At 53.9% G+C, this 24,626-nt stretch overlaps 1 protein-coding gene across 1 annotated transcript in view; it reads left to right on the top strand.

The window, feature by feature from the left end:
* NADK2 (NAD kinase 2, mitochondrial) overlaps nucleotides 1-24,626 on the top strand; it is an 80,646-nt gene that overhangs the window by 41,050 nt on the left and 14,970 nt on the right. The window contains 2 exon segments of the mRNA XM_068251240.1: nucleotides 371-514; nucleotides 13,897-13,952. Coding sequence (XP_068107341.1) covers nucleotides 371-514; nucleotides 13,897-13,952 — 200 coding nt within the window.

Raw genomic sequence — 24,626 nt, 5'->3', positions numbered from 1 at the left:
GTCTCCCTAGAAGATGATGGGTGAACCCTGTTACACACACCACACACACACCCCACCAACCACACTCCTATATTTTTATAAATGGGTGTTTAGCTTCTTTACACTGTACATGTGTCCCCACTGTGGAATTCTGGGAGGACTAGATGCCAGTGGCAGCGCTGCAGTGTTGAGGGAGACCTCCGCTCACCCCCATATGCTGACATAGGTGGAGGTGCATCTTGTAGACAGAAGCCCATTCCATTACTCATTGTGAGGTATTCTAGCTTTTGCTCTGTCAGCAGTGGCTGCAATGCTCCATGTAGTCTGCTGTCCGTATTCACCAATGTGAGCTTTGCACAGCTGATGCACACTTATGTTCTGTCCCATTCAGGGTGAACTATAAAGTCTGCAAACCACGTTTTACCTTCTCGCTTCATAGGGCCTCCTACTATGAGATCTCTGTGGACGACGGTCCCTGGGAGAAGCAAAAGAGCTCCGGATTGAATGTGTGCACAGGGACCGGATCCAAAGCTTGGTAACCTCTTTATTCTACACGCTGCCCAAAAGAGGAGTGGTGGGGGGAATTGGTGTGGGCTACTTCAGCTGTGAGGGGAAGCTTAGCTTTTTAATTTTGGCCACGAGATGGCGCTAAAGCTATGTTAAATAGTCGCACTATACACTGAGTGGCCAAAAAAATTAAAGTAAACCAGTCCAGCAGTGATGTAGAGTGACTTAACAATTATTATTTTTTTATTTATAAAGTGCCAACATCTTCCGTAGCGCTGTACATTGTACAAACAAATAATGGGGGAAAAATATACAGTACATACAAAATACCAGACACTGTACAGTCATGACATTAAATAGAATACGAATACATACATAGTTGATGTGTAGTTGTTACATGTACATATATTAAAATCATAGCAGTATGGGGAGGCCCCTGCCCTTGCAGGCTTACAATCTAGAGGGTAGTGGGGAGGAAACAAAAGGGAAGGAAACACAAGGATTAGTGGGTGAGCCAGTGTGCCTTCAGTGCTGCCTATAGCAAATTATAGGCTTGTCTGAACCGGTGTGTTTTCAGAGTACGTTTAAAGGTTTCCAGACTCGTGGCATGACGAACCGGCTGAGGGGGAGAGTTCCAAAGGAAAGGGATAGCCCGTAAAGTCTTGGATGTGAGAGTGAGAGAAGGTTACTAGGCTAGAGGACAAAAGGGTCTCTTGTGAGGAACGGAGGGTCCGGGCGGGGAGGTATCTGGCGATTAAAGAGGAAATGTATGGAGGCGGTAGCTTGTGTAGAGCTTTGTTAGCAAGCGTGATAAGTTTTTAAACTGGATCCTTTGGGCAACTGGTAACCAATGGAGAGATTGGCAGAGAGGGGCTGCCTCAGGATCTAGAAGAGGTGGATGAGACGGGCAGCGGAGTTCAGTAGGGATTGGAGAGGTGCCAGTCTGCTTTTTGGTAGACCAGAGTAGGGTGTTACAGTAGTCAAGATGGGAGAGGATTAGGGCATGCACAAGCATTTTAGTTGCTTCTTGTGAGAGGTAGGGACAGATTCTAGAAATGTTTTTAAAATGGAAGTAGCAGGAGGTAGTTAATGTGTTCATATGTGGTAGAAAGGAGAGCCCAGAGTTACCCCCAGGCAACAAGCTTTGGGGGTTGATGCTATTGGGGTGTTATCTACATTGATTGTGACAATGGGAGGTGGAACAGAGAGTGAAGGTGGAAATATCACAATCTCCATTTTGCTCATATTGAGTTTAAGGAAGCGGGATGATATAAATGTAGATACAGCGGATACATTCGGGGACTTTTGATAGTAATGTGAAGAGGTCTGGGGCAGAACAATAAATTTGGGCGTCATCAGCATAGAGGTGATATGAAACCCAAAAGAGCTTATAAGCTTATAAGGACGGACCCATGTGGTACTCCCACAGCTAGTGGGCGCGCAGAGGAGTTGGTGTTGGCATAGGAGACCATGAAGGAACTACCAGACAGGTAAGATTTGATCCAGGAGTGTGCTAGGCCCTTGATTCCCAGTGTTGAGGGTCTGGAGAAGTAGGGTATGATCAACTGTGTTGAACGCGGAGGACAGATGTAGGAGTATTCGTACCGAAAATTTGGCTTTAGCAACTAGGTCATTGGCAACCTTAGTGAGAACTGTTTCCAGAGCGTTGAGGGCAGAAGCCAGACTGGAAGGGGTCCAACAGGGAATTAGCAGAGAGAAAGTTAGACAACTCTGAGTAAATGTGGTGTTCCAGCAGTTTGGAGGCAAAGGGAAGGAGAGAGACTGGGCGATAATTAGAAAGGACAGTAAGGACTTCCGGTTCCGGCGCCCGCATGATCGGAGGCAAGTGGTGAGAGCTCCGTGCAGCAACCGGCTTCGCCACTAATCCGCAGCCAAATAAAAGATAGGAGGAGGCCCTCCGAGCAGCTCTAAGTCCCCAGCGCACGGAGGTACGACGCATGGACAAATACCTCACCCGATCCTCTCGGAAGAAGGCCAAGAAAGACGCCTGGCAGGAGCCGCGTTGCAGGCAAGATGGCGGCGGGAAGATCACGCACCTCCCAGAGCCCCGAGCCCCACTCACCCACGGGAACGTGGGAGACAGAGTATAGAGGAGGAACGCACCAGGGGGCAACTTCAGTGAGGACTATCGAGCAATTGCCCAAGAAGTGGCTAAATTCATTACGGCTGATCTTCAATCCATAGTGGAGGGCGCTGTGAAGAAATCCTTGGGGCATGTGACACGCCAACTGCAAGATCCTGCTGGGAGGATTGGTGAAGCAGAGAAACGTATAAGAGAGCTGGAGAAAGATGTCGAGGAGGCGAACAAGCAGCTAGAAGACTCCCAGAAACACGAGCAAATGTTCTATGACCGTATAGAGGATATGGAGAACCGATCTAGGAGGAATAACCTGCGAGTGGTAGGCCTTCCTGAGCAATATAAACTACAGGACATCGATGAGTTTTGTGAAAAGACCCTGCCAGAACTCTTAAACATGGATGGGACCTTCAGAGCGGAACGAGCCCACAGAGTGGGTCCCCAGAGATCAGAAGGCGCCAAGAGACCACCCAGGCTGGTAATGGTCCGTTATTTGGACTATAAAGATAAGGCAAAACTGCTCTCAGCTTTTAAAGGGGAACTGAAGAGAGAGGTATATGGAGGCTGTCATGTTTATTTCCTTTTAATCAATACCAGTTGCCTGGCAGCCCTGCTGGTCTATCTCTCTGCAGTAGTATCTGATTAAAACCAGAAACAAGCATGCAGCTAGTCATGTCAGATCAGACTTATAAGTCTGAACCACTGAAACACCTGATCTGCTGCATGCTTGTTCAGGGGCTATGGCTAATAGTATTAGAGGCAGAGGATCAGCAGGGCTGCCAGGCAACTGGTATTGTCTAAAAGGAAATAAACATGACAGCCTCCATATACCTCTCTCTTCAGTTCCCCTTTAAAGCACGCAGGGAACCGCTTCTGTTGGAGGGTAAGAAAATTATGATTTTTTTAATGATTACTCGGCAGATGTTACCAAGCGCCGTCAGGCGTTTAATGATGTATGCTCGGAACTGGTGAAAAGGAAGGTTAAATTTGCCCTAATGTACCCTGCAACTTTGAAAATAACGGCGAAAGATGGGGAGACTTACATCTTCAAAAAACCCTCTGATGCCAAAAAATTCCTCTCACATCCTACCGCCTTTAATAGCCCGGCCAAAGAACCAGCTAACCACTCGACAGGGGACCCGGACATGAGCACCTGAGAAGAGACTGTCCAGGAGGTCGTAAGTTGCACTGTGAACCTGGGTTGGGGACAATTTTTTTATGTTTAACGTTTTTTCTTTGAGAAGTTATATGGCTGCTCATGCACTCTAAGCAAGTGTTTACTGGAAACCTGCGAAGCCGGGGAAGCAGGAGAAATGACACTCACTGAGGGAGATAATGGCGGATGTGACATGCGGGGAAGAAGTGAGGTCAGAAGAAAGAAGGGATGAAAATGGGGAACTGAACTTATGGGGAAAGATAATCAGTCGCTCAGCGAACAAGAGTTCTGGGGGTAAGGGAAGGGGGGATTGTTGTCTAATCTATGTTCTTCTAGTGGACAAGGGGAGCTCTGACTTGCGAACTTGTGGTCTCAGTACCAGGTGTCACGCATTCTTTCTGATATATAGATGACGTTTAAAATTATATCATGGAATGTAAAGGGCCTGCGGTCTCCGCAGAAGAGATTGCAGGTCCTACGTCACCTGAAGAATTACATGCGGACGTAGCAATTTTGCAGGAGACGCATCTAAAAGTGGGGGAGGCAAAGCTTATGCGGAAAAGCTGGGTAGCTGAAGCATTCGAATCGCCGGCGCAGAACCGCAAGGCGGGAGTTTTAACTCTGGTTAGTAAGAAGGCTCGGGCTAAGTCCGAGCTCCTGTGGTCGGTTGGAGAGGGAAGATGCTTAGCGTTAAATCTTGTATTACCAGGGGATAACCTCACAATCCTTAACATCTATGGCCCAAATTCGGGTACGAGTCAGTTTCTACACAACCTACAATGGCAGGTAACAAAAGGGATGGCTAATAATGTAATAGGAGGGGACTGGAATACGGTAGTGCACATAGATGAGGATAGAAGGGGAGGAAACTATGCCAGGTCCCAGTTAGGGGGCAAAGAAACACCCTTGGCCAAGTTCCAAAAAGCTATGCAAATCAGACTCCTGGAGTTATATGCATCCTTATGATCGAGAATATTCATTCCATTCGGCAGCGCATGGAGCCTTCTCCCGCCTAGATTGTATCTTTACAAACGAGCGTTTAGTAAACAGAATTTGTGCAGCGGATATAGAGGATATGATCATCTCTGACCGGTGTCTCTGGAACTACAGGAAAAAATCCAAAAGGGCTCGGATATAATCTGGAGATTCACCTCCTTCCTGTACGGGGATGAGGGGTTCCATGCACTGTTGAGGGGGATGGTGGTTCGAATATAGGGAAGACAACAGGGGACACAAGGCAACCCCCCTTCTCTTCTGGGACACGGCCAAAGTTGTCCTGAGGACGCATCATGGCATATGTGAGTGCAAAAAAAAAGGGAAACCGCAAAAAACTATACGGACGCACTTCTAAGGGTTAGAGAGGCTTTCAGAAATTACAAACTATCCCAGACTGGGCAGACAAGAAATGAATGGCATTCAGCTAAAGCCAATTCAGACAAATGGTTTAGAGACAAAGACACTATCCAGGTCATACACAGAGCTGAAATTCCATAAGCATGGCAGTAAAGCGGGACGTATTCTTGCCTTTATGGCGCGAGGGCACTACACACCTACGGAAATACACACAATACGGGACGAGAGAGGGAGCCTGATAATCCGAAGCAGATAAACGAATGTTTTCGACAATTTTATGAGGCACTATATACAGATTCGGGGGGAGTAGATGCCGAGGGGATCCAAAATATTTTGCGGAAGGTCAGTTTACCCCAACTTACTCAGGAAGAGATGGAAGGTCTCAATGTGGATATTACTGAAGGAGAGATTAAAGTACTATAACAAATTTAGCTAACCACAAAGCCCCAGGCCCTGATGGCCTACCGGGGGAGTTCTATAAAATTACGAGAGAAGAGATAGCCCCCACGCTTAGAAGAGTATACGATACTACTTTAAAAGGTAGAGGCTTTCTGGGCATAGGGAATGAAGCCCATATTAAATTACTCCACAAAGCAGGTAAAAACCCACAAAACCCAGGGTCCTACCGCCCAGTTTCTCTAATAAACCAAGACGTGAAATTGCTTTCCAAGATAATGGCCGATAGGCTGGCAGAACTTATGCCCAAACTAATTCAAGGGGAACAGGTGGGCTTCATTAGAGGGAGGGCGGCGGTCACCAATATTAGAAAAGTGCTCCTGGTTCTGGAACAAGTCAAGGCGTATCCTAAATCAAACCAAAACTGGGCACTGGTAACTTGACGCTGAAAAAGCGTTTGACGCAGTTACCGTATTTTTCGGACTATAAGACGCTCCGGACTATAAGACGCACCCAGGTTTAGAGGGACAAAATCAAGGAAAAATAAAATATACTAAACCTGGTGCATCCTTGGTCCAGGAGCACCTTGCGGAGCTTCAGACACAAATAGCAGCATCAAGTGAAAACCCCCCACTGAGGTGTAACAATATAAAACCAAAGATAAACTTGTATTGTGAACCCCCTCCCCTCCCCCCCACTAAGGTTCAACAATATAAATCTAAATATAAACTCCTGATGTACCACTGCCACCTCCTGTAAATCTTTCTAGATTGGTATAAGCAGTGAAATTGCAGAATGGCAGCACAGCCCCTCCCTTGAGACACATGGCCAGCAACCCCGTGCAGACCACCTCACCAGCTTGGTGGCCCAGTCCCATGATGCAGTGCTTCATGCCGCTCTCTGGTGCTTGGGGTCTCCAGGAGATGAGGAGTTTCTGTCTTGTAATGCGTCCCTGGGGGAGGAGGGAAGAGCCTCTGGGTATTGCGGATTTCTTATGCGGGGATCGTCTGCCCGGCTTGATGAGCGCCGATGTGTACCCATGGCAACTGCAAAAGCACCCCGCCATTTCAAGTCTCGCTGCGGGTCCCGACTTCCGCAAACAAGATGTCACACACTTCTGCCCATCTCCGTGAGTGACTGCAGATGCAGTCAGCTGCGGGTCCGGACTTCCGCAAAAACGATGTCACACACTTCTGCCCATCTCCGTGAGTGACTGCAGATGCCTCTGATTGGCGCTGATAGCCCTGCTGACGTGACGTAGGCACCGCTCCTGAACCAATCACAATTCCCCTTCCGTGGAAGGGGGATTGTGATTGGTTCAGGAGCGGTGCCTTTGCCAGGCCGGCAGGGCTATCGGAAGCCAATCAGCTGCATCTGCACTCACGGAGATGGGCAGAAGTGTGTGACATCGTGTTTGCGGAAGTCCGGACCCGCAGCAGACTGCATCTGTAGTCACTCACGGAGATGGGCAGAAGTGTGTGACATCGTGTTTGCGGAAGTCCGGACCCGCAGCAGACTGCATCTGTAGTCACTCATGGAGATGGGCAGAAGTGTGTGACGTGTTTGAGGAAGTCCGGACCCGCAATGAGACTTGAAATGGCGGTGTGCTTTTGCAGTTGCCGCGGGTACGAAGATCCTGTCCGGTATGAACTGCTGTGGCTCTGCAGCAGATGAGAAGGTCTGCCGAGACTCCTTCGCCTCCCCACCTTACCGGACAAGCCGCGGCTCCTCCACAATAATAAGAAATCCCACTTGCCACAGGTGCATTCGGACTATAAGACGCATCAACTTTCCCCCCCCTCTTTTGGGGGAGAAAAAGTGCGTCTTATAGTCCGAAAAATACGGTAGATGGAAATGGACAGAAGCCGTTCTTATTAAAATGGGATTCCAGGGAGCATTCCTCACTATGTTTAGACTAATGTATAACTCCCCCCAGGCTCGAATTAGTACACCAGGCTTCCTCTCCTGCCCCTTCTCACTGCATAGAGGTACAAGACAGGTGTGCCCCCTGGAAGGTATATGCATTGGTCACACGAAAGTAGTACAGACCCTATTCGCGGATGACCTCCTACTCTTCTTGTCGGACCCAGTCCAACAGCTCCCGAGAGCCCTGGAAATCGTGCAGGAAGTAGGCCATCACGCCAGGATTTAGAATAAATGCATCTAAATCTGAATTACTAATGCTCTCAAAATACGAAGACCACGAATCAGTCAATGGTCTGGGTCTGCAAGTAGCAAAAGAAAAGATAAGATATTTAGGACTAGACATTGGTAGGGACCCGAGTTCACTCTATACCCGCAACTTCTCCCCACTCATAAAATCCATAATTGAACAAGTACAGAGCTGGAAAGAGATTCCACTGGGGGTTGTCGGGAGGGCGGCACTGATCAAAATGATCAGTTTTGGGAGACTACTCTACCCCATGCAGGTTATCCCTCTATTGTTAAAGCATAAGGATGTTAGAGCCCTTAACTCCGCATTTGCTAAATTTTTATGGAGGGGAAAACGAACACGCATATCCCTAACAAGGTTACAACTCCCAAAAGAGAAGGGGGGCTTGAGCTTCCCAAATATTAGGAAATACAATTTAGCCTGCATGTTCCCGGCATGTAAGAGACTGGATTGCTGACACGGGACATTTCTCAAATATAGAGCTGGAGAAACAGGTAGCTGAGCCCTGGGAACTAACGGGTCTCCTACATGCAAACTGGTCCTGCCTACCATTTCGACTTAAATATAATGTAATATATAGAGATACCCTACTAACCTGGAGAGAAATACGTAAACTATTTCACCTCCCCTGGAGGATATCAAAATATATGCCCCTGGTAGGTAATCCGGGATTCAAACCAGGTTCTCTACACGAACACTACTCAGTTTGGGCAGACAAAGGGATCATGAAATTGGGCAATCTGTTGGATCTCCGGGAGCACAGATTCTTAACTCTAAGAGAACTATCCCAAAATTATGGTATCCCAAGAATTGATTTCCTCATATATAATCAAATTTGCTCTTATGCTAGAGCCAATCTACAAAACATAGCCTCAATAGTTGATATCTTACCATTTAACCTATTCTTAAAGCCAAGAGGAGAGAGGCTGTCCCTTTCGGAGATCCAAAGATCCATCACAACAATCAAGATGGAAGAAAAAGCAGTACATAATATGAGTAGCTGGTCAAAAACATTTCAGATCCCCAATCTAGAGAAAATTCTGTGAGGAGAGTAGTGGTAAGCGAGAAATGTAGGGAATCCCACCTATTAATGATCTATAAAGCAAAGTATGCCTTTAATATAATTTATAAGGTCCCGAGACCGGGATACATAGATCACTGCCCTAAATGTCATCAACCTCAGGCTAACATGGTCCATTGCATTTGGGACTGTCCTTCAATCCAAACATTCTGGGACTCTATTTGCACTTTTGCAAGTACATTGGGAAACTGCACCATAGAAAAAGAGCCGCTCCTGCTTCTATTCAATGCTACCCATGGAGAAAATACACCGGATCAGTCCAGGCGCATACAGGACCTTGTACATATAACAATGCTAGCAGCACGTAAATCAATCTTTAATAGATGGATATACTCAACACCTCCCACTTTATGGGACGTTCAAGAGGAATTAAGACATTTAATGCTAATGGAAAAACTGGATGCAACAATGAACATGGATAAAGGGACGAAATTGTTTTTCAAGAGATGGAAACCTTTCTTACTGCTCACGATGTCGGATTCGGACTTATGTCTGCTGCAGCCCTTCAAGTATACCTCGTGGTATGCAAAGGCTGATTTATCTGGGTCTCTAGGCCAGGGGTCTCAAACTCGCGGCCCGCGGGCCATTTGCGGCCCTCGATGCAATATTTTGTGGCCCTCGCCGGCAATAGCTTCCTTATAGTTCGTTTCAGTGCTCCCAAGTAATCGGCCGCATCCCCAGCGCTAAACGATCGAAATCGCCCGGGGGGCAATCCGCAGGCATTTCCTGGAAGGGGCAGAGCTTTCAGCTTCAGCTCTGCTCCTCCTGACGTCAATCGCCGCCTCTTCCCGCCCCTCTCTGTGAAGAAAGAGTGAGAGGGGCGGGCAGAGGCGGCGATGCGCCGCGATTGTGAAATTCCTTATGCGGCCCAGCCTCATCCTGACTTTGCCTCCTGCGGCCCCCGGGTAAATTGAGTTTAAAGTGTACCAGAGATCATTCATACTTATGGTATTATACATACCTGGGGCTTCCTCCAGCCCCATGGTCACGGATCGTTCTCCACGCCGCCGTCGTCCACTGCCTCCAGCTCCGGTACCGGGTCCTGTTAGTTTGGCCAGTCATGGGGCTGGAGGTAGCCCCAGGTATGTATAAAACCATAAGTATAAATGATCTCTGGTTTCCTTTAAGACCCCTGCTCTAGGCAGACTGAAACTAAGAGCTTGACCTATCCTACTGGACAATGGACATCAGACCCTAATTTAGGGGCCTTGGGAGAGGTCCCATTTGACTCTTAACTTAGCTAAGCAGGAGTGACCAAGGGGAGGGGAAGGGCAGGAAGGCAAAAGGGAGGGGGGAAGGGTTTTGAATTGTTTATCCTGTTTGACTTGCACTATATCTTCGCTGTGAAGATCATTTCAGCTGTCATTGTTTATTGAACATTCAAGAAAACGTTTTAAAAAAAAAAGACAGTAGGGTCTAAGGAGGGTTTTTTGATTAGGGATTTTGATGGCTTGTTTAAGTGAAGAAGGAAAAATGCCAGTAGAGATGGAAAGGTTAAGCAGTGTTGTTAAAGCAGGAATGAGTGGGGAGGAGAGCTGGGGGATAAGATGAGAGGGAATCGGGTCCAAGGCGCATGTAGTAAGATGAGCTATAGAGATTAGTGAAGAAAGACGCTGTTCAGTTAAGGCAGAGAAGGTTGTTGGCAGGGAGGAGGTTTGAGTGAGTGTGTGGTTATGTAGAGAGGGATAGTTGATATTTGGGGAGCTGCCGGGCAGAGAGGACAGAGGAAGAGGTGATTGGACCGGTGAAGAGGGTTGCTTTTGAAAGCTGTTCTGTAGTGTTTCAATTTTGTTCACAAAGTATGCTGCAAAGTCTTCTGTATGTGGTTGTAGTGGGAGGCGGGTGGTGGAGAAAAGAGCTGAAGGTGTTAAAAAGTTGTTTAGGGCTATGGGATTGTGAAGAGCTTTGCAAGTGAGAGAGCATCCCTGAGCTGGAGCAGCGTGTTTTTATAGTGGACGAAGTCATCTGCAGAGTTGCATATATGAAGAACGCTCAGCTTCAGAAATGTAGTTATCAGAGAAGTTAATGTCAAAATGGGTAAGAGAAAAGATTTAAGTTGCTTGTAATGAGGGATGATCGATACTAGCATCTCTGAAACAATGACTCTTGGGATTTTCTCACCCAACAGTATCTCAGGAGTTAAGAGGGTGGCACTTGAGAAAAAACTCAGTGATCAGAACTATTCTGGTAAAAAAAAAAGCTGGTGAATGAGGTGAAAGGCGAGTAGCACACATAGGCCTCGATTCATCATTCTCTTTGAGATAACTTTTTCCAGTTTGTTAAATTACAGAATTTGAAGTTTAGCGATTTCTAGTTGTATTCATCAAGGTTTTTCCTCATTCGGTGTGAATTCGATAACAATTCGGTAACCATTCGGGAACGTGTCGATATTTCCATTTTACAGTGGTACTTTAACACAAGGCCATAAGATTCCCATGGAATTGTGGGTAAAAGGCAGTCCTTTGAGCACTACTTAGCAACATTCTGAATAGGGCTTTACACCTGGACCAGGATTCTGAAAGTGGTTGGGACAATCCCACAATTTGATAGGAGCCTTTTCTAAAAAATTATAGTGCAGCTAGCAAATTAGTTAACCCTGACACTGCCTGTGTTCTCTTACAAGATGATTCAAGAGAAATGCAGATGTCGTGTTATAGCAAATAAATCTATTCTCTTACAAATTTATATGGTTGCAGACCTTATTCTTGCCCTTTTGCGCCTTTGAATCACTCTCAGCTGATACATAACCACTTCAAATGGCTCCATCTTCTCTGTCAGCAATGATCTGACAGGAATAACGACAGAGCAGTGAAGGAGATAACTAATCCTAAATGTAACGCTAAACCACGCCCACTTTCTTTTTCATGAATTGCACTTTATTCCATTTTAGCGAATCGTTACCGAATCGTTACCGAACGTTCGCTAACAGCTGTAGATAACTTTGATGAATCCCGAAATGAAGTTAACAAATTCGGTATTTTACCAAACTGTTGTTAACAAATTTGCTAAGCGTTGATGAATCGAGGCCATAGTCCACTGCAACAGAAGAGCATGACCAATTGCAGCTGAATTCAATGCAGATGCATCACAAAGCAAATCCAATGCACAAAACCACTTTGCAAAGGATGGGCTTTAGCAGCAGGAGACCAAGAGTGCGTTTGGTATCACAGAAAAATAGGAAAAGATGCCCATTGTGGGTCCTTGCCCCTATGCTGGATTCAAATTGGTTTGAGGGACATCAGAGTTTAACATGCTTCCATGGCCAGCTCAGTCCCCTGACCTCAATCCTACTGAGCATTTGTGGGACGAAGTCAAAAGATCACTTCAATCTGACCCAACTTAGAGCTGCCATTAGGTCAGCATGGGCCAACATTCATTAGCAATGGTATCAGCATCTTGTTGTGTCCATGCCAAGAACATCAGCTGTGATCAGAACGCCATGGGGAACCAACGCGTTATTAGAGGTAGTCTTGATTTTTTTTTTTTTTTTTTGGCCACTCGGTGTGTAATAGATAAGCTGTTTCATATTTGCAAATGTACGGTAAATCTGAAGAATTTCCAGTAAACATGCTTGAGAGATTTTTGTGGAAATCCGGTTGAACGAAGTGCCACACAGCATGTTTTAACTGTGCCAGCTGAAACCATCTGTTTACCTTTAGGAGCATGGCGAAGAGTCCTGACACCAACTAGTTTAATCACCAAACTATTGTGCTGCCAGGTGTGTCCGGTATGTGCCTCGCCACTGCTGATAAAGCCTCATAATTCTTGTGCTGATTATGTATGTCTGGAAACTAAAGGTGGCCATGCACTAATAGATAGCCACCAGATCTGACCATCAGATCGATCCCTGTGAGATCAAATCTGATCTGAGAGGGATTGAATCCTTCCACACACTGTACACAGATTTTCAATGGCTTTCAGCATTATAGAACTTACAAGGCCAAAAAAGAAATGCAGTTTTACTTGCCTGGGCTTTTCAGCCCCTAGACCCCAACGGGTCAGCGCCTTCTGGGCATGTCATTGGGAGAGTACTAAGCATGCGCAGGCCACTCCCAGTGTCTTAGGCGCACGCCCGCACATGTGCTGAAGGTGCAGACCCATTGGGGGTCTGCCATCCTTACAGGCTGCCAGCAGGACACTGGAGAGGACCGGAGCTGCGGCAAGGGGCCCAAATGACTTCTAGGGACTGGAAGGCCAGGTAATTAACCCTCCTTAGCGGTAACCCAGAGTCAGGCTCGGGACAGAAATCCTCAGTACAAAGCGGTAACCCTGAGCTGGATCCATGGGAGGTGTGTAATGTGCAGGGCTGCTACAGATCTATCTAGCAATATGACTTTTATGGTCTAAAAGCTTGTCAAAAAAATTGCACTGCATTTAGACACTAAGATCCAGATGTAATCCTACCACTAGGGAGGTTAAAACTAAATTTCTTTTTTGGCCTCGAGTCCTTTTAATCTATTGAAAATCTGTGGAGCCGCACACTGCCTGCTGGGCCCTAAGGTCTCCCCATCATGTGTAATCCCCATTCTAGCACCCACTTTCAAAGTGTTGGTAGTGGAGCTTACATTACCCTATCAGCTGGTGCATTTCTTTACTCCGTCGCCCACCCAGCCTGCTTCTTTCTCTCTTCTCTCCATCGTCTGTGTCCCGGGACAAATGCTAGAGGCTGAACATGAGGCCCAGTGGCGCTCATCTTGTGTTACCACCGGGTACATGCCAGGCCTCCTGCGTTTGACCTCTAGTGTTTGTCTCTGGACACAGGAGATGGAGAGAAGACAGGAGGAGCAGACTGGGCAGGGATGGAGAGAAGACTCTCGCTGGTGGACAAGTGAGTGTGCAAAGTGTTGGCAGCAGAGCCTACAATCAGTAGTCCTGAAGTCAAATGTGGCTACCAATCTGCCGCCGATCAAGTGATATCTATCAATCCAGTGATTGAATCTGCTAGCTATTGACTGGAAAAATCTTGAAGTGTATGGCCACCTTAAGATAATCCACACTGAATTTGAAAGTGAGCAGAAATTAAATCAAAATGGCTCAAAAGTACATTTGTAAAAAAAAACAAAAAAAAACAACAACCCTGTGACCTTGACAGCAATGCACACTACTGGTAGCTGTGGCAGATTTCCTGATGGCACTTCCTTAATACCTTGCAGGTCTTACAACATAAACAAGATGGCTGCACAGACCGTGGAGGACATCCTCAATATTGGTGAGTAACTGCATATTATTGTATTACTAGGGACCTTAGCCCTTTTAAGAATGGGATCTAGGTCTGTCACCGCCACCACCTACCAGCGCGCATGCCCGCCCGGCCCCGTCTGTCCTGCTCCTGTCCGAGGCTGTACGTGCTGCGCATGTCCTGCTCCTGTCCGAGGCTGTACGTGCTGCGCATGTCCTGCTCCTGTCCGAGGCTGTACGTGCTGCGCATGTCCTGCTCCTGTCCGAGGCTGTATGTGCTGCGCATGTCCTGCTCCTGTCCGAGGCTGTATGTGCTGCGCATGTCCTGCTCCTGTCCGAGGCTGCCCGACCCTGTCTGTCCTGCTCCTGTCCGAGGCTGTACGTGCTGCGCATGTCCTGCTCCTGTCCGAGGCTGTACGTGCTGCGCATGTCCTGCTCCTGTCCGAGGCTGTATGTGCTGCGCATGTCCTGCTCCTGTCCGAGGCTGTATGTGCTGCGCATGTCCTGCTCCTGTCCGAGGCTGTACGTGCTGCGCATGTCCTGCTCCTGTCCGAGGCTGTACGTGCTGCGCATGTCCTGCTCCTGTCCGAGGCTGTCCGGCCCTGTCTGTCCTGCTCCTGTCCGAGGCTGTACGTGCTGCGCATGTCCTGCTCCTGTCCGAGGCTGTCCGGCCCTGTCTGTCCTGCTCCTGTCCGAGGCTGTACGTGCTGCGCATGTCCTGCTCCTGTCCGAGGCTGTATGTGCTGCGCATGTCCTGCTCCTGTCCGAGGCTGTCCGGCCCTGTCTGTCCTGCTCCTGTCCGAGGCTGTACGTGCTGCGCATGTCCTGCTCCTGTCCGAGGCTGTCCGGCCCTGTCTGTCCTGCTCCTGTCCGAGGCTGTACGTGCTGCGCATGTCCTGCTCCTGTCCGAGGCTGTATGTGCTGCGCATGTCCTGCTCCTGTCCGAGGCTGCCCGACCCTGTCTGTCCTGCTCCTGTCCGAGGCTGTACGTGCTGCGCATGTCCTGCTCCTGTCCGAGGCTGTACGTGCTGCGCATGTCCTGCTCCTGTCCGAGGCTGTATGTGCTGCGCATGTCCTGCTCCTGTCCGAGGCTGTACGTGCTGCGCATGTCCTGCTCCTGTCCGAGGCTGTATGTGCTGCGCATGTCCTGCTCCTGTCCGAGGCTGTATGTGCTGCGCATGTCCTGCTCCTGTCCGAGGCTGTACGTGCTGCGCATGTCCTGCTCCTGTCCGAGGCTGTACGTGCTGCGCATGTCCTGCTCCTGTCCGAGGCTGTATGTGCTGCGCATGTCCTGCTCCTGTCCGAGGCTGTACGTGCTGCGCATGTCCTGCTCATGTCCGAGGCTGTATGTGCTGCGCATGTCCTGCTCCTGTCCGAGGCTGCCCGACCCTGTCTGTCCTGCTCCTGTCCGAGGCTGTACGTGCTGCGCATGTCCTGCTCCTGTCCGAGGCTGTACGTGCTGCGCATGTCCTGCTCCTGTCCGAGGCTGTATGTGCTGCGCATGTCCTGCTCCTGTCCGAGGCTGTATGTGCTGCGCATGTCCTGCTCCTGTCCGAGGCTGTACGTGCTGCGCATGTCCTGCTCCTGTCCGAGGCTGTATGTGCTGCGCATGTCCTGCTCCTGTCCGAGGCTGTACGTGCTGCGCATGTCCTGCTCCTGTCCGAGGCTGTACGTGCTGCGCATGTCCTGCTCCTGTCCGAGGCTGTATGTGCTGCGCATGTCCTGCTCCTGTCCGAGGCTGTATGTGCTGCGCATGTCCTGCTCCTGTCCGAGGCTGTACGTGCTGCGCATGTCCTGCTCCTGTCCGAGGCTGTACGTGCTGCGCATGTCCTGCTCCTGTCCGAGGCTGTATGTGCTGCGCATGTCCTGCTCCTGTCCGAGGCTGTACGTGCTGCGCATGTCCTGCTCATGTCCGAGGCTGTATGTGCTGCGCATGTCCTGCTCCTGTCCGAGGCTGCCCGACCCTGTCTGTCCTGCTCCTGTCCGAGGCTGTACGTGCTGCGCATGTCCTGCTCCTGTCCGAGGCTGTACGTGCTGCGCATGTCCTGCTCCTGTCCGAGGCTGTATGTGCTGCGCATGTCCTGCTCCTGTCCGAGGCTGTACGTGCTGCGCATGTCCTGCTCCTGTCCGAGGCTGTACGTGCTGCGCATGTCCTGCTCCTGTCCGAGGCTGTATGTGCTGCGCATGTCCTGCTCCTGTCCGAGGCTGTACGTGCTGCGCATGTCCTGCTCATGTCCGAGGCTGTATGTGCTGCGCATGTCCTGCTCCTGTCCGAGGCTGCCCGACCCTGTCTGTCCTGCTCCTGTCCGAGGCTGTACGTGCTGCGCATGTCCTGCTCCTGTCCGAGGCTGTACGTGCTGCGCATGTCCTGCTCCTGTCCGAGGCTGTATGTGCTGCGCATGTCCTGCTCCTGTCCGAGGCTGTATGTGCTGCGCATGTCCTGCTCCTGTCCGAGGCTGCCCGGCCCCGTCTGTCCTGCTCCTGTCCAAGGCTGTACGTGCTGCGCATGTCCTGCTCCTGTCCGAGGCTGTACGTGCTGCGCATGTCCTGCTCCTGTCCGAGGCTGTATGTGCTGCGCATGTCCTGCTCCTGTCCGAGGCTGTATGTGCTGCGCACGTCCTGCTCCTGTCCGAGGCTGTATGTGCTGCGCATGTCCTGCTACTGTCCGAGGCTGTATGTGCTGCGCATGTCCTGCTCCTGTCCGAGGCTGTATGTGCTGCGCATGTCCTGCTCCTGTCCGAGGCTGTATGTGCTGCGCATGTCCTGCTCCTGTCCGAGGCTGACCGGCCCCGTCTGTCCTGCTCCTGTCTGAGGCTCTACGTGCTGCGCATGTCCTGCTCCTGTCCGAGGCTGTACGTGCTGCGCATGTCCTGCTCCTGTCCGAGGCTGTACGTGCTGCGCATGTCCTGCTCCTGTCCGAGGCTGTACGTGCTGCGCATGTCCTGCTCCTGTCCGAGGCTGTACGTGCTGCGCATGTCCTGCTCCTGTCCGAGGCTGTACGTGCTGCGCATGTCCTGCTCATGTCCGAGGCTGTCCAGCCCTGTCTGTCCTGCTCCTGTCCGAGGCTGTACGTGCTGCGCATGTCCTGCTCCTGTCCGAGGCTGTACGTGCTGCGCATGTCCTGCTCCTGTCCGAGGCTGTATGTGCTGCGCATGTCCTGCTCCTGTCCGAGGCTGTATGTGCTGCGCATGTCCTGCTCCTGTCCGAGGCTGTATGTGCTGCGCATGTCCTGCTCCTGTCCGAGGCTGTATGTGCTGCGCATGTCCTGCTACTGTCCGAGGCTGTACGTGCTGCGCATGTCCTGCTCCTGTCCGAGGCTGTATGTGCTGCGCACGTCCTGCTCCTGTCCGAGGCTGTATGTGCTGCGCATGTCCTGCTCCTGTCCGAGGCTGACCGGCCCCGTCTGTCCTGCTCCTGTCTGAGGCTCTACGTGCTGCGCATGTCCTGCTCCTGTCCGAGGCTGTACGTGCTGCGCATGTCCTGCTCCTGTCCGAGGCTGCCCGGCCCCGTCTGTCCTGCTCCTGTCCAAGGCTGTATGTGCTGCGCACGTCCTGCTCCTGTCCGAGGCTGTACGTGCTGCGCATGTCCTGCTCCTGTCCGAGGCTGTACGTGCTGCGCATGTCCTGCTCCTGTCCGAGGCTGTACGTGCTGCGCATGTCCTGCTCCTGTCCGAGGCTGTACGTGCTGCGCATGTCCTGCTCCTGTCCGAGGCTGTACGTGCTGCGCATGTCCTGCTCCTGTCCGAGGCTGTACGTGCTGCGCATGTCCTGCTCATGTCCGAGGCTGTCCAGCCCTGTCTGTCCTGCTCCTGTCCGAGGCTGTACGTGCTGCGCATGTCCTGCTCCTGTCCGAGGCTGTACGTGCTGCGCATGTCCTGCTCCTGTCCGAGGCTGTATGTGCTGCGCATGTCCTGCTCCTGTCCGAGGCTGTATGTGCTGCGCATGTCCTGCTCCTGTCCGAGGCTGCCCGGCCCCGTCTGTCCTGCTCCTGTCCAAGGCTGTACGTGCTGCGCATGTCCTGCTCATGTCCGAGGCTGTATGTGCTGCGCATGTCCTGCTCCTGTCCGAGGCTGTACGTGCTGCGCATGTCCTGCTCCTGTCCAAGGCTGTACGTGCTGCGCATGTCCTGCTCCTGTCCGAGGCTGTCCGGCCCTGTCTGTCCTGCTCCTGTCCGAGGCTGTACGTGCTGTGCATGTCCTGCTCCTGTCCGAGGCTGTATGTGCTGCGCATGTCCTGCTCCTGTCCGAGGCTGCCCGGCCCCGTCTGTCCTGCTCCTGTCCAAGGCTGTACGTGCTGCGCATGTCCTGCTCCTGTCCGAGGCTGTCCGGCCCTGTCTGTCCTGCTCCTGTCCGAGGCTGTACGTGCTGTGCATGTCCTGCTCCTGTCCGAGGCTGTATGTGCTGCGCACGTCCTGCTCCTGTCCGAGGCTGTATGTGCTGCGCACGTCCTGCTCCTGTCCGAGGCTGTATGTGCTGCGCATGTCCTGCTCCTGTCCGAGGCTGTACGTGCTGCGCATGTCCTGCTCCTGTCCGAGGCTGTATGTGCTGCGCATGTCCTGCTCCTGTCCGAGGCTGTATGTGCTGCGCATGTCCTGCTCCTGTCCGAGGCTGTATGTGCTTCGCATGTCCTGCTCCTGTCCGAGGCTGTACGTGCTGCGCATGTCCTGCTCATGTCCGAGGCTGTCCGGCCCCGTCTGTCCTGCTCCTGTCTGAGGCTGTACGTGCTGCGCATGTCCTGCTCCTGCTCCTGTCCGAGGCTGTACGTGCTGCGCATGTCCTGCTCCTGTCCGAGGCTGTACGTGCTGCGCATGTCCTGCTCATGTCCGAGGCTGTCCGGCCCTGTCTGTCCTGCTCCTGTCCGAGGCTGTACGTGCTGCGCATGTCCTGCTCCTGTCCGAGGCTGTACGTGCTGCGCATGTCCTGCTCCTGTCCGAGGCTGTATGTGCTGCGCATGTCCTGCTCCTGTCCGAGGCTGTACGTGCTGCGCATGTCCTGCTCCTGTCCGAGGCTGTACGTGCTGCGCATGTCCTGCTCCTGTCCGAGGCTGTATGTGCTGCGCATGTCCTGCTCCTGTCCGAGGCTGCCCGGCCCCGTCTGTCCTGCTCCTGTCCAAGGCTGTACGTGCTGCGCATGGCCTGCTCCTGTCCGAGGCTGTACGTGCTGCGCATGGCCTGCTCCTGTCCAAGGCAGTACGTGCTGCGCATGTCCTGCTCCTGTCCGAGGCTGTATGTGCTGCGCATGTCCTGCTCATGTCCGAGGCTGTATGTGCTGCGCATGTCCTGCTCCTGTCCGAGGCTGTACGTGCTGCGCATGTCCTGCTCCTGTCCGAGGCTGTACGTGCTGCGCATGGCCTGCTCCTGTCCGAGGCTGTCCGGCCCTGTCTGTCCTGCTCCTGTCCGAGGCTGTACGTGCTGCGCATGTCCTGCTCCTGTCCGAGGCTGTCCGGCCCTGTCTGTCCTGCTCCTGTCCGAGGCTGTACGTGCTGCGCATGTCCTGCTCCTGTCCGAGGCTGTATGTGCTGCGCATGTCCTGCTCCTGTCCGAGGCTGCCCGGCCCCGTCTGTCCTGCTCCTGTCCAAGGCTGTACGTGCTGCGCATGTCCTGCTCATGTCCGAGGCTGTATGTGCTGCGCATGTCCTGCTCCTGTCCGAGGCTGTATGTGCTGCGCATGTCCTGCTCCTGTCCGAGGCTGTACGTGCTGCGCATGTCCTGCTCCTGTCCGAGGCTGTATGTGCTGCGCATGTCCTGCTCCTGTCCGAGGCTGCCCGGCCCCGTCTGTCCTGCTCCTGTCCGAGGCTGTACGTGCTGCGCATGTCCTGCTCATGTCCGAGGCTGTATGTGCTGCGCATGTCCTGCTCCTGTCCGAGGCTGTATGTGCTGCGCATGTCCTGCTCCTGTCCGAGGCTGTACGTGCTGCGCATGTCCTGCTCATGTCCGAGGCTGTACGTGCTGCGCATGTCCTGCTCCTGTCCGAGGCTGTATGTGCTGCGCATGTCCTGCTCCTGTCCGAGGCTGTATGTGCTGCGCATGTCCTGCTCCTGTCCGAGGCTGTATGTGCTGCGCATGTCCTGCTCCTGTCCGAGGCTGTCCGGCCCTGTCTGTACTGCTCCTGTCCGAGGCTGTACGTGCTGCGCATGTCCTGCTCCTGTCCGAGGCTGTACGTGCTGCGCATGTCCTGCTCCTGTCCGAGGCTGTATGTGCTGCGCATGTCCTGCTCATGTCCGAGGCTGTACGTGTTGCGCATGTCCTGCTCCTGTCCGAGGCTGTATGTGCTGCGCATGTCCTGCTCCTGTCCGAGGCTGTATGTGCTGCGCATGTCCTGCTCCTGTCCGAGGCTGTACGTGCTGCGCATGTCCTGCTCCTGTCCGAGGCTGTACGTGCTGCGCATGTCCTGCTCCTGTCCGAGGCTGTACGTGCTGCGCATGTCCTGCTCCTGTCCGAGGCTGTCCGGCCCTGTCTGTCCTGCTCCTGTCCGAGGCTGTACGTGCTGCGCATGTCCTGCTCCTGTCCGAGGCTGTACGTGCTGCGCATGTCCTGCTCCTGTCCGAGGCTGTATGTGCTGCACATGTCCTGCTCCTGTCCGAGGCTGCCCGGCCCCGTCTGTCCTGCTCCTGTCCAAGGCTGTACGTGCTGCGCATGTCCTGCTCATGTCCGAGGCTGTACGTGCTGCGCATGTCCTGCTCATGTCCGAGGCTGTACGTGCTGCGCATGTCCTGCTCCTGTCCGAGGCTGCCCGTCCTGCTCCTGTCCGAGGCTGCCCGGCCCCGTCTGTCCTGCTCCTGTCCAAGGCTGTACGTGCTGCGCATGTCCTGCTCATGTCCGAGGCTGTACGTGCTGCGCATGTCCTGCTCCTGTCCGAGGCTGTATGTGCTGCGCATGTCCTGCTCCTGTCCGAGGCTGTATGTGCTGCGCATGTCCTGCTCCTGTCCGAGGCTGTATGTGCTGCGCATGTCCTGCTCCTGTCCGAGGCTGTATGTGCTGCGCATGTCCTGCTCCTGTCCGAGGCTGTATGTGCTGCGCATGTCCTGCTCCTGTCCGAGGCTGTATGTGCTGCGCATGTCCTGCTCCTGTCCGAGGCTGTACGTGCTGCGCATGTCCTGCTCCTGTCCGAGGCTGTCCGTCCTGCTCCTGTCCGAGGCTGTACGTGCTGCGCATGTCCTGCTCCTGTCCGAGGCTGTACGTGCTGCGCATGTCCTGCTCCTGTCCGAGGCTGTACGTGCTGCGCATGTCCTGCTCATGTCCGAGGCTGCCCGGCCCCGTCTGTCCTGCTCCTGTCCGAGGCTGTATGTGCTGCGCATGTCCTGCTCCTGTCCGAGGCTGTATGTGCTGCGCACGTCCTGCTCCTGTCCGAGGCTGTATGTGCTGCGCATGTCCTGCTCCTGTCCGAGGCTGTATGTGCTGCGCATGTCCTGCTCCTGTCCGAGGCTGTATGTGCTGCGCATGTCCTGCTCCTGTCCGAGGCTGTATGTGCTGCGCATGTCCTGCTCCTGTCCGAGGCTGTATGTGCTGCGCACGTCCTGCTCCTGTCCGAGGCTGTATGTGCTGCGCATGTCCTGCTCCTGTCCGAGGCTGCCCGGCCCCGTCTGTCCTGCTCCTGTCTGAGGCTGTACGTGCTGCGCATGTCCTGCTCCTGTCCGAGGCTGTACGTGCTGCGCATGTCCTGCTCATGTCCGAGGCTGTATGTGCTGCGCATGTCCTGCTCCTGTCCGAGGCTGTATGTGCTGCGCATGTCCTGCTCCTGTCCGAGGCTGCCCGGCCCCGTCTGTCCTGCTCCTGTCCAAGGCTGTACGTGCTGCGCATGTCCTGCTCATGTCCGAGGCTGTACGTGCTGCGCATGTCCTGCTCCTGTCCGAGGCTGCCCGTCCTGCTCCTGTCCGAGGCTGCCCGGCCCCGTCTGTCCTGCTCCTGTCCAAGGCTGTACGTGCTGCGCATGTCCTGCTCATGTCCGAGGCTGTACGAGCTGCGCATGTCCTGCTCATGTCCGAGGCTGTATGTGCTGCGCATGTCCTGCTCCTGTCCGAGGCTGTATGTGCTGCGCATGTCCTGCTCCTGTCCGAGGCTGTACGTGCTGCGCATGTCCTGCTCCTGTCCGAGGCTGTACGTGCTGCGCATGTCCTGCTCATGTCCGAGCCTGTCTGTGCTGCGCATGTCCTGCTCCTGTCCGAGGCTGTATGTGCTGCGCATGTCCTGCTCCTGTCCGAGGCTGCCCGGCCCCGTCTGTCCTGCTCCTGTCCAAGGCTGTACGTGCTGCGTATGTCCTGCTCCTGTCCGAGGCTGTACGTGCTGCGCATGTCCTGCTCCTGTCCGAGGCTGTACGTGCTGCGCATGTCCTGCTCCTGTCCGAGGCTGTACGTGCTGCGCATGTCCTGCTCCTGTCCGAGGCTGTATGTGCTGCGCATGTCCTGCTCCTGTCCGAGGCTGTATGTGCTGCGCATGTCCTGCTCCTGTCCGAGGCTGTATGTGCTGCGCATGTCCTGCTCCTGTCCGAGGCTGTACGTGCTGCGCATGTCCTGCTCCTGTCCGAGGCTGTCCGGCCCTGTCTGTCCTGCTCCTGTCCGAGGCTGTACGTGCTGCGCATGTCCTGCTCCTGTCCGAGGCTGTCCGGCCCTGTCTGTCCTGCTCCTGTCCGAGGCTGTACGTGCTGCGCATGTCCTGCTCCTGTCCGAGGCTGTCCGGCCCTGTCTGTCCTGCTCCTGTCCGAGGCTGTACGTGCTGCGCATGTCCTGCTCCTGTCCGAGGCTGTATGTGCTGCGCATGTCCTGCTCCTGTCCGAGGCTGTCCGGCCCTGTCTGTACTGCTCCTGTCCGAGGCTGTACGTGCTGCGCATGTCCTGCTCCTGTCCGAGGCTGTACGTGCTGCGCATGTCCTGCTCCTGTCCGAGGCTGTATGTGCTGCGCATGTCCTGCTCATGTCCGAGGCTGTACGTGTTGCGCATGTCCTGCTCCTGTCCGAGGCTGTATGTGCTGCGCATGTCCTGCTCCTGTCCGAGGCTGTATGTGCTGCGCATGTCCTGCTCCTGTCCGAGGCTGTACGTGCTGCGCATGTCCTGCTCCTGTCCGAGGCTGTACGTGCTGCGCATGTCCTGCTCCTGTCCGAGGCTGTACGTGCTGCGCATGTCCTGCTCCTGTCCGAGGCTGTACGTGCTGCGCATGTCCTGCTCCTGTCCGAGGCTGTCCGGCCCTGTCTGTCCTGCTCCTGTCCGAGGCTGTACGTGCTGCGCATGTCCTGCTCCTGTCCGAGGCTGTACGTGCTGCGCATGTCCTGCTCCTGTCCGAGGCTGTACGTGCTGCGCATGTCCTGCTCATGTCCGAGGCTGTACGTGCTGCGCATGTCCTGCTCATGTCCGAGGCTGTATGTGCTGCGCATGTCCTGCTCCTGTCCGAGGCTGTACGTGCTGCGCATGTCCTGCTCATGTCCGAGGCTGTACGTGCTGCGCATGTCCTGCTCCTGTCCGAGGCTGTATGTGCTGCGCATGTCCTGCTCCTGTCCGAGGCTGTATGTGCTGCGCATGTCCTGCTCCTGTCCGAGGCTGTATGTGCTGCGCATGTCCTGCTCCTGTCCGAGGCTGCCCGGCCCCGTCTGTACTGCTCCTGTCCGAGGCTGTACGTGCTGCGCATGTCCTGCTCCTGTCCGAGGCTGTACGTGCTGCGCATGTCCTGCTCCTGTCCGAGGCTGTATGTGCTGCGCATGTCCTGCTCATGTCCGAGGCTGTACGTGTTGCGCATGTCCTGCTCCTGTCCGAGGCTGTATGTGCTGCGCATGTCCTGCTCCTGTCCGAGGCTGTATGTGCTGCGCATGTCCTGCTCCTGTCCGAGGCTGTACGTGCTGCGCATGTCCTGCTCCTGTCCGAGGCTGTACGTGCTGCGCATGTCCTGCTCCTGTCCGAGGCTGTACGTGCTGCGCATGTCCTGCTCCTGTCCGAGGCTGTCCGGCCCTGTCTGTCCTGCTCCTGTCCGAGGCTGTACGTGCTGCGCATGTCCTGCTCCTGTCCGAGGCTGTACGTGCTGCGCATGTCCTGCTCCTGTCCGAGGCTGTATGTGCTGCACATGTCCTGCTCCTGTCCGAGGCTGCCCGGCCCCGTCTGTCCTGCTCCTGTCCAAGGCTGTACGTGCTGCGCATGTCCTGCTCATGTCCGAGGCTGTACGTGCTGCGCATGTCCTGCTCATGTCCGAGGCTGTACGTGCTGCGCATGTCCTGCTCCTGTCCGAGGCTGCCCGTCCTGCTCCTGTCCGAGGCTGCCCGGCCCCGTCTGTCCTGCTCCTGTCCAAGGCTGTACGTGCTGCGCATGTCCTGCTCATGTCCGAGGCTGTACGTGCTGCGCATGTCCTGCTCCTGTCCGAGGCTGTATGTGCTGCGCATGTCCTGCTCCTGTCCGAGGCTGTATGTGCTGCGCATGTCCTGCTCCTGTCCGAGGCTGTATGTGCTGCGCATGTCCTGCTCCTGTCCGAGGCTGTATGTGCTGCGCATGTCCTGCTCCTGTCCGAGGCTGTACGTGCTGCGCATGTCCTGCTCCTGTCCGAGGCTGTCCGTCCTGCTCCTGTCCGAGGCTGTACGTGCTGCGCATGTCCTGCTCCTGTCCGAGGCTGTACGTGCTGCGCATGTCCTGCTCCTGTCCGAGGCTGTACGTGCTGCGCATGTCCTGCTCATGTCCGAGGCTGTATGTGCTGCGCATGTCCTGCTCCTGTCCGAGGCTGTATGTGCTGCGCAT

Source organism: Hyperolius riggenbachi, chromosome 1, assembly GCF_040937935.1.
Source record: "Hyperolius riggenbachi isolate aHypRig1 chromosome 1, aHypRig1.pri, whole genome shotgun sequence".
Taxonomy (NCBI): Eukaryota; Metazoa; Chordata; class Amphibia; order Anura; family Hyperoliidae; genus Hyperolius; species Hyperolius riggenbachi.
This window is presented reverse-complemented; position numbering and strand designations above follow the sequence as displayed.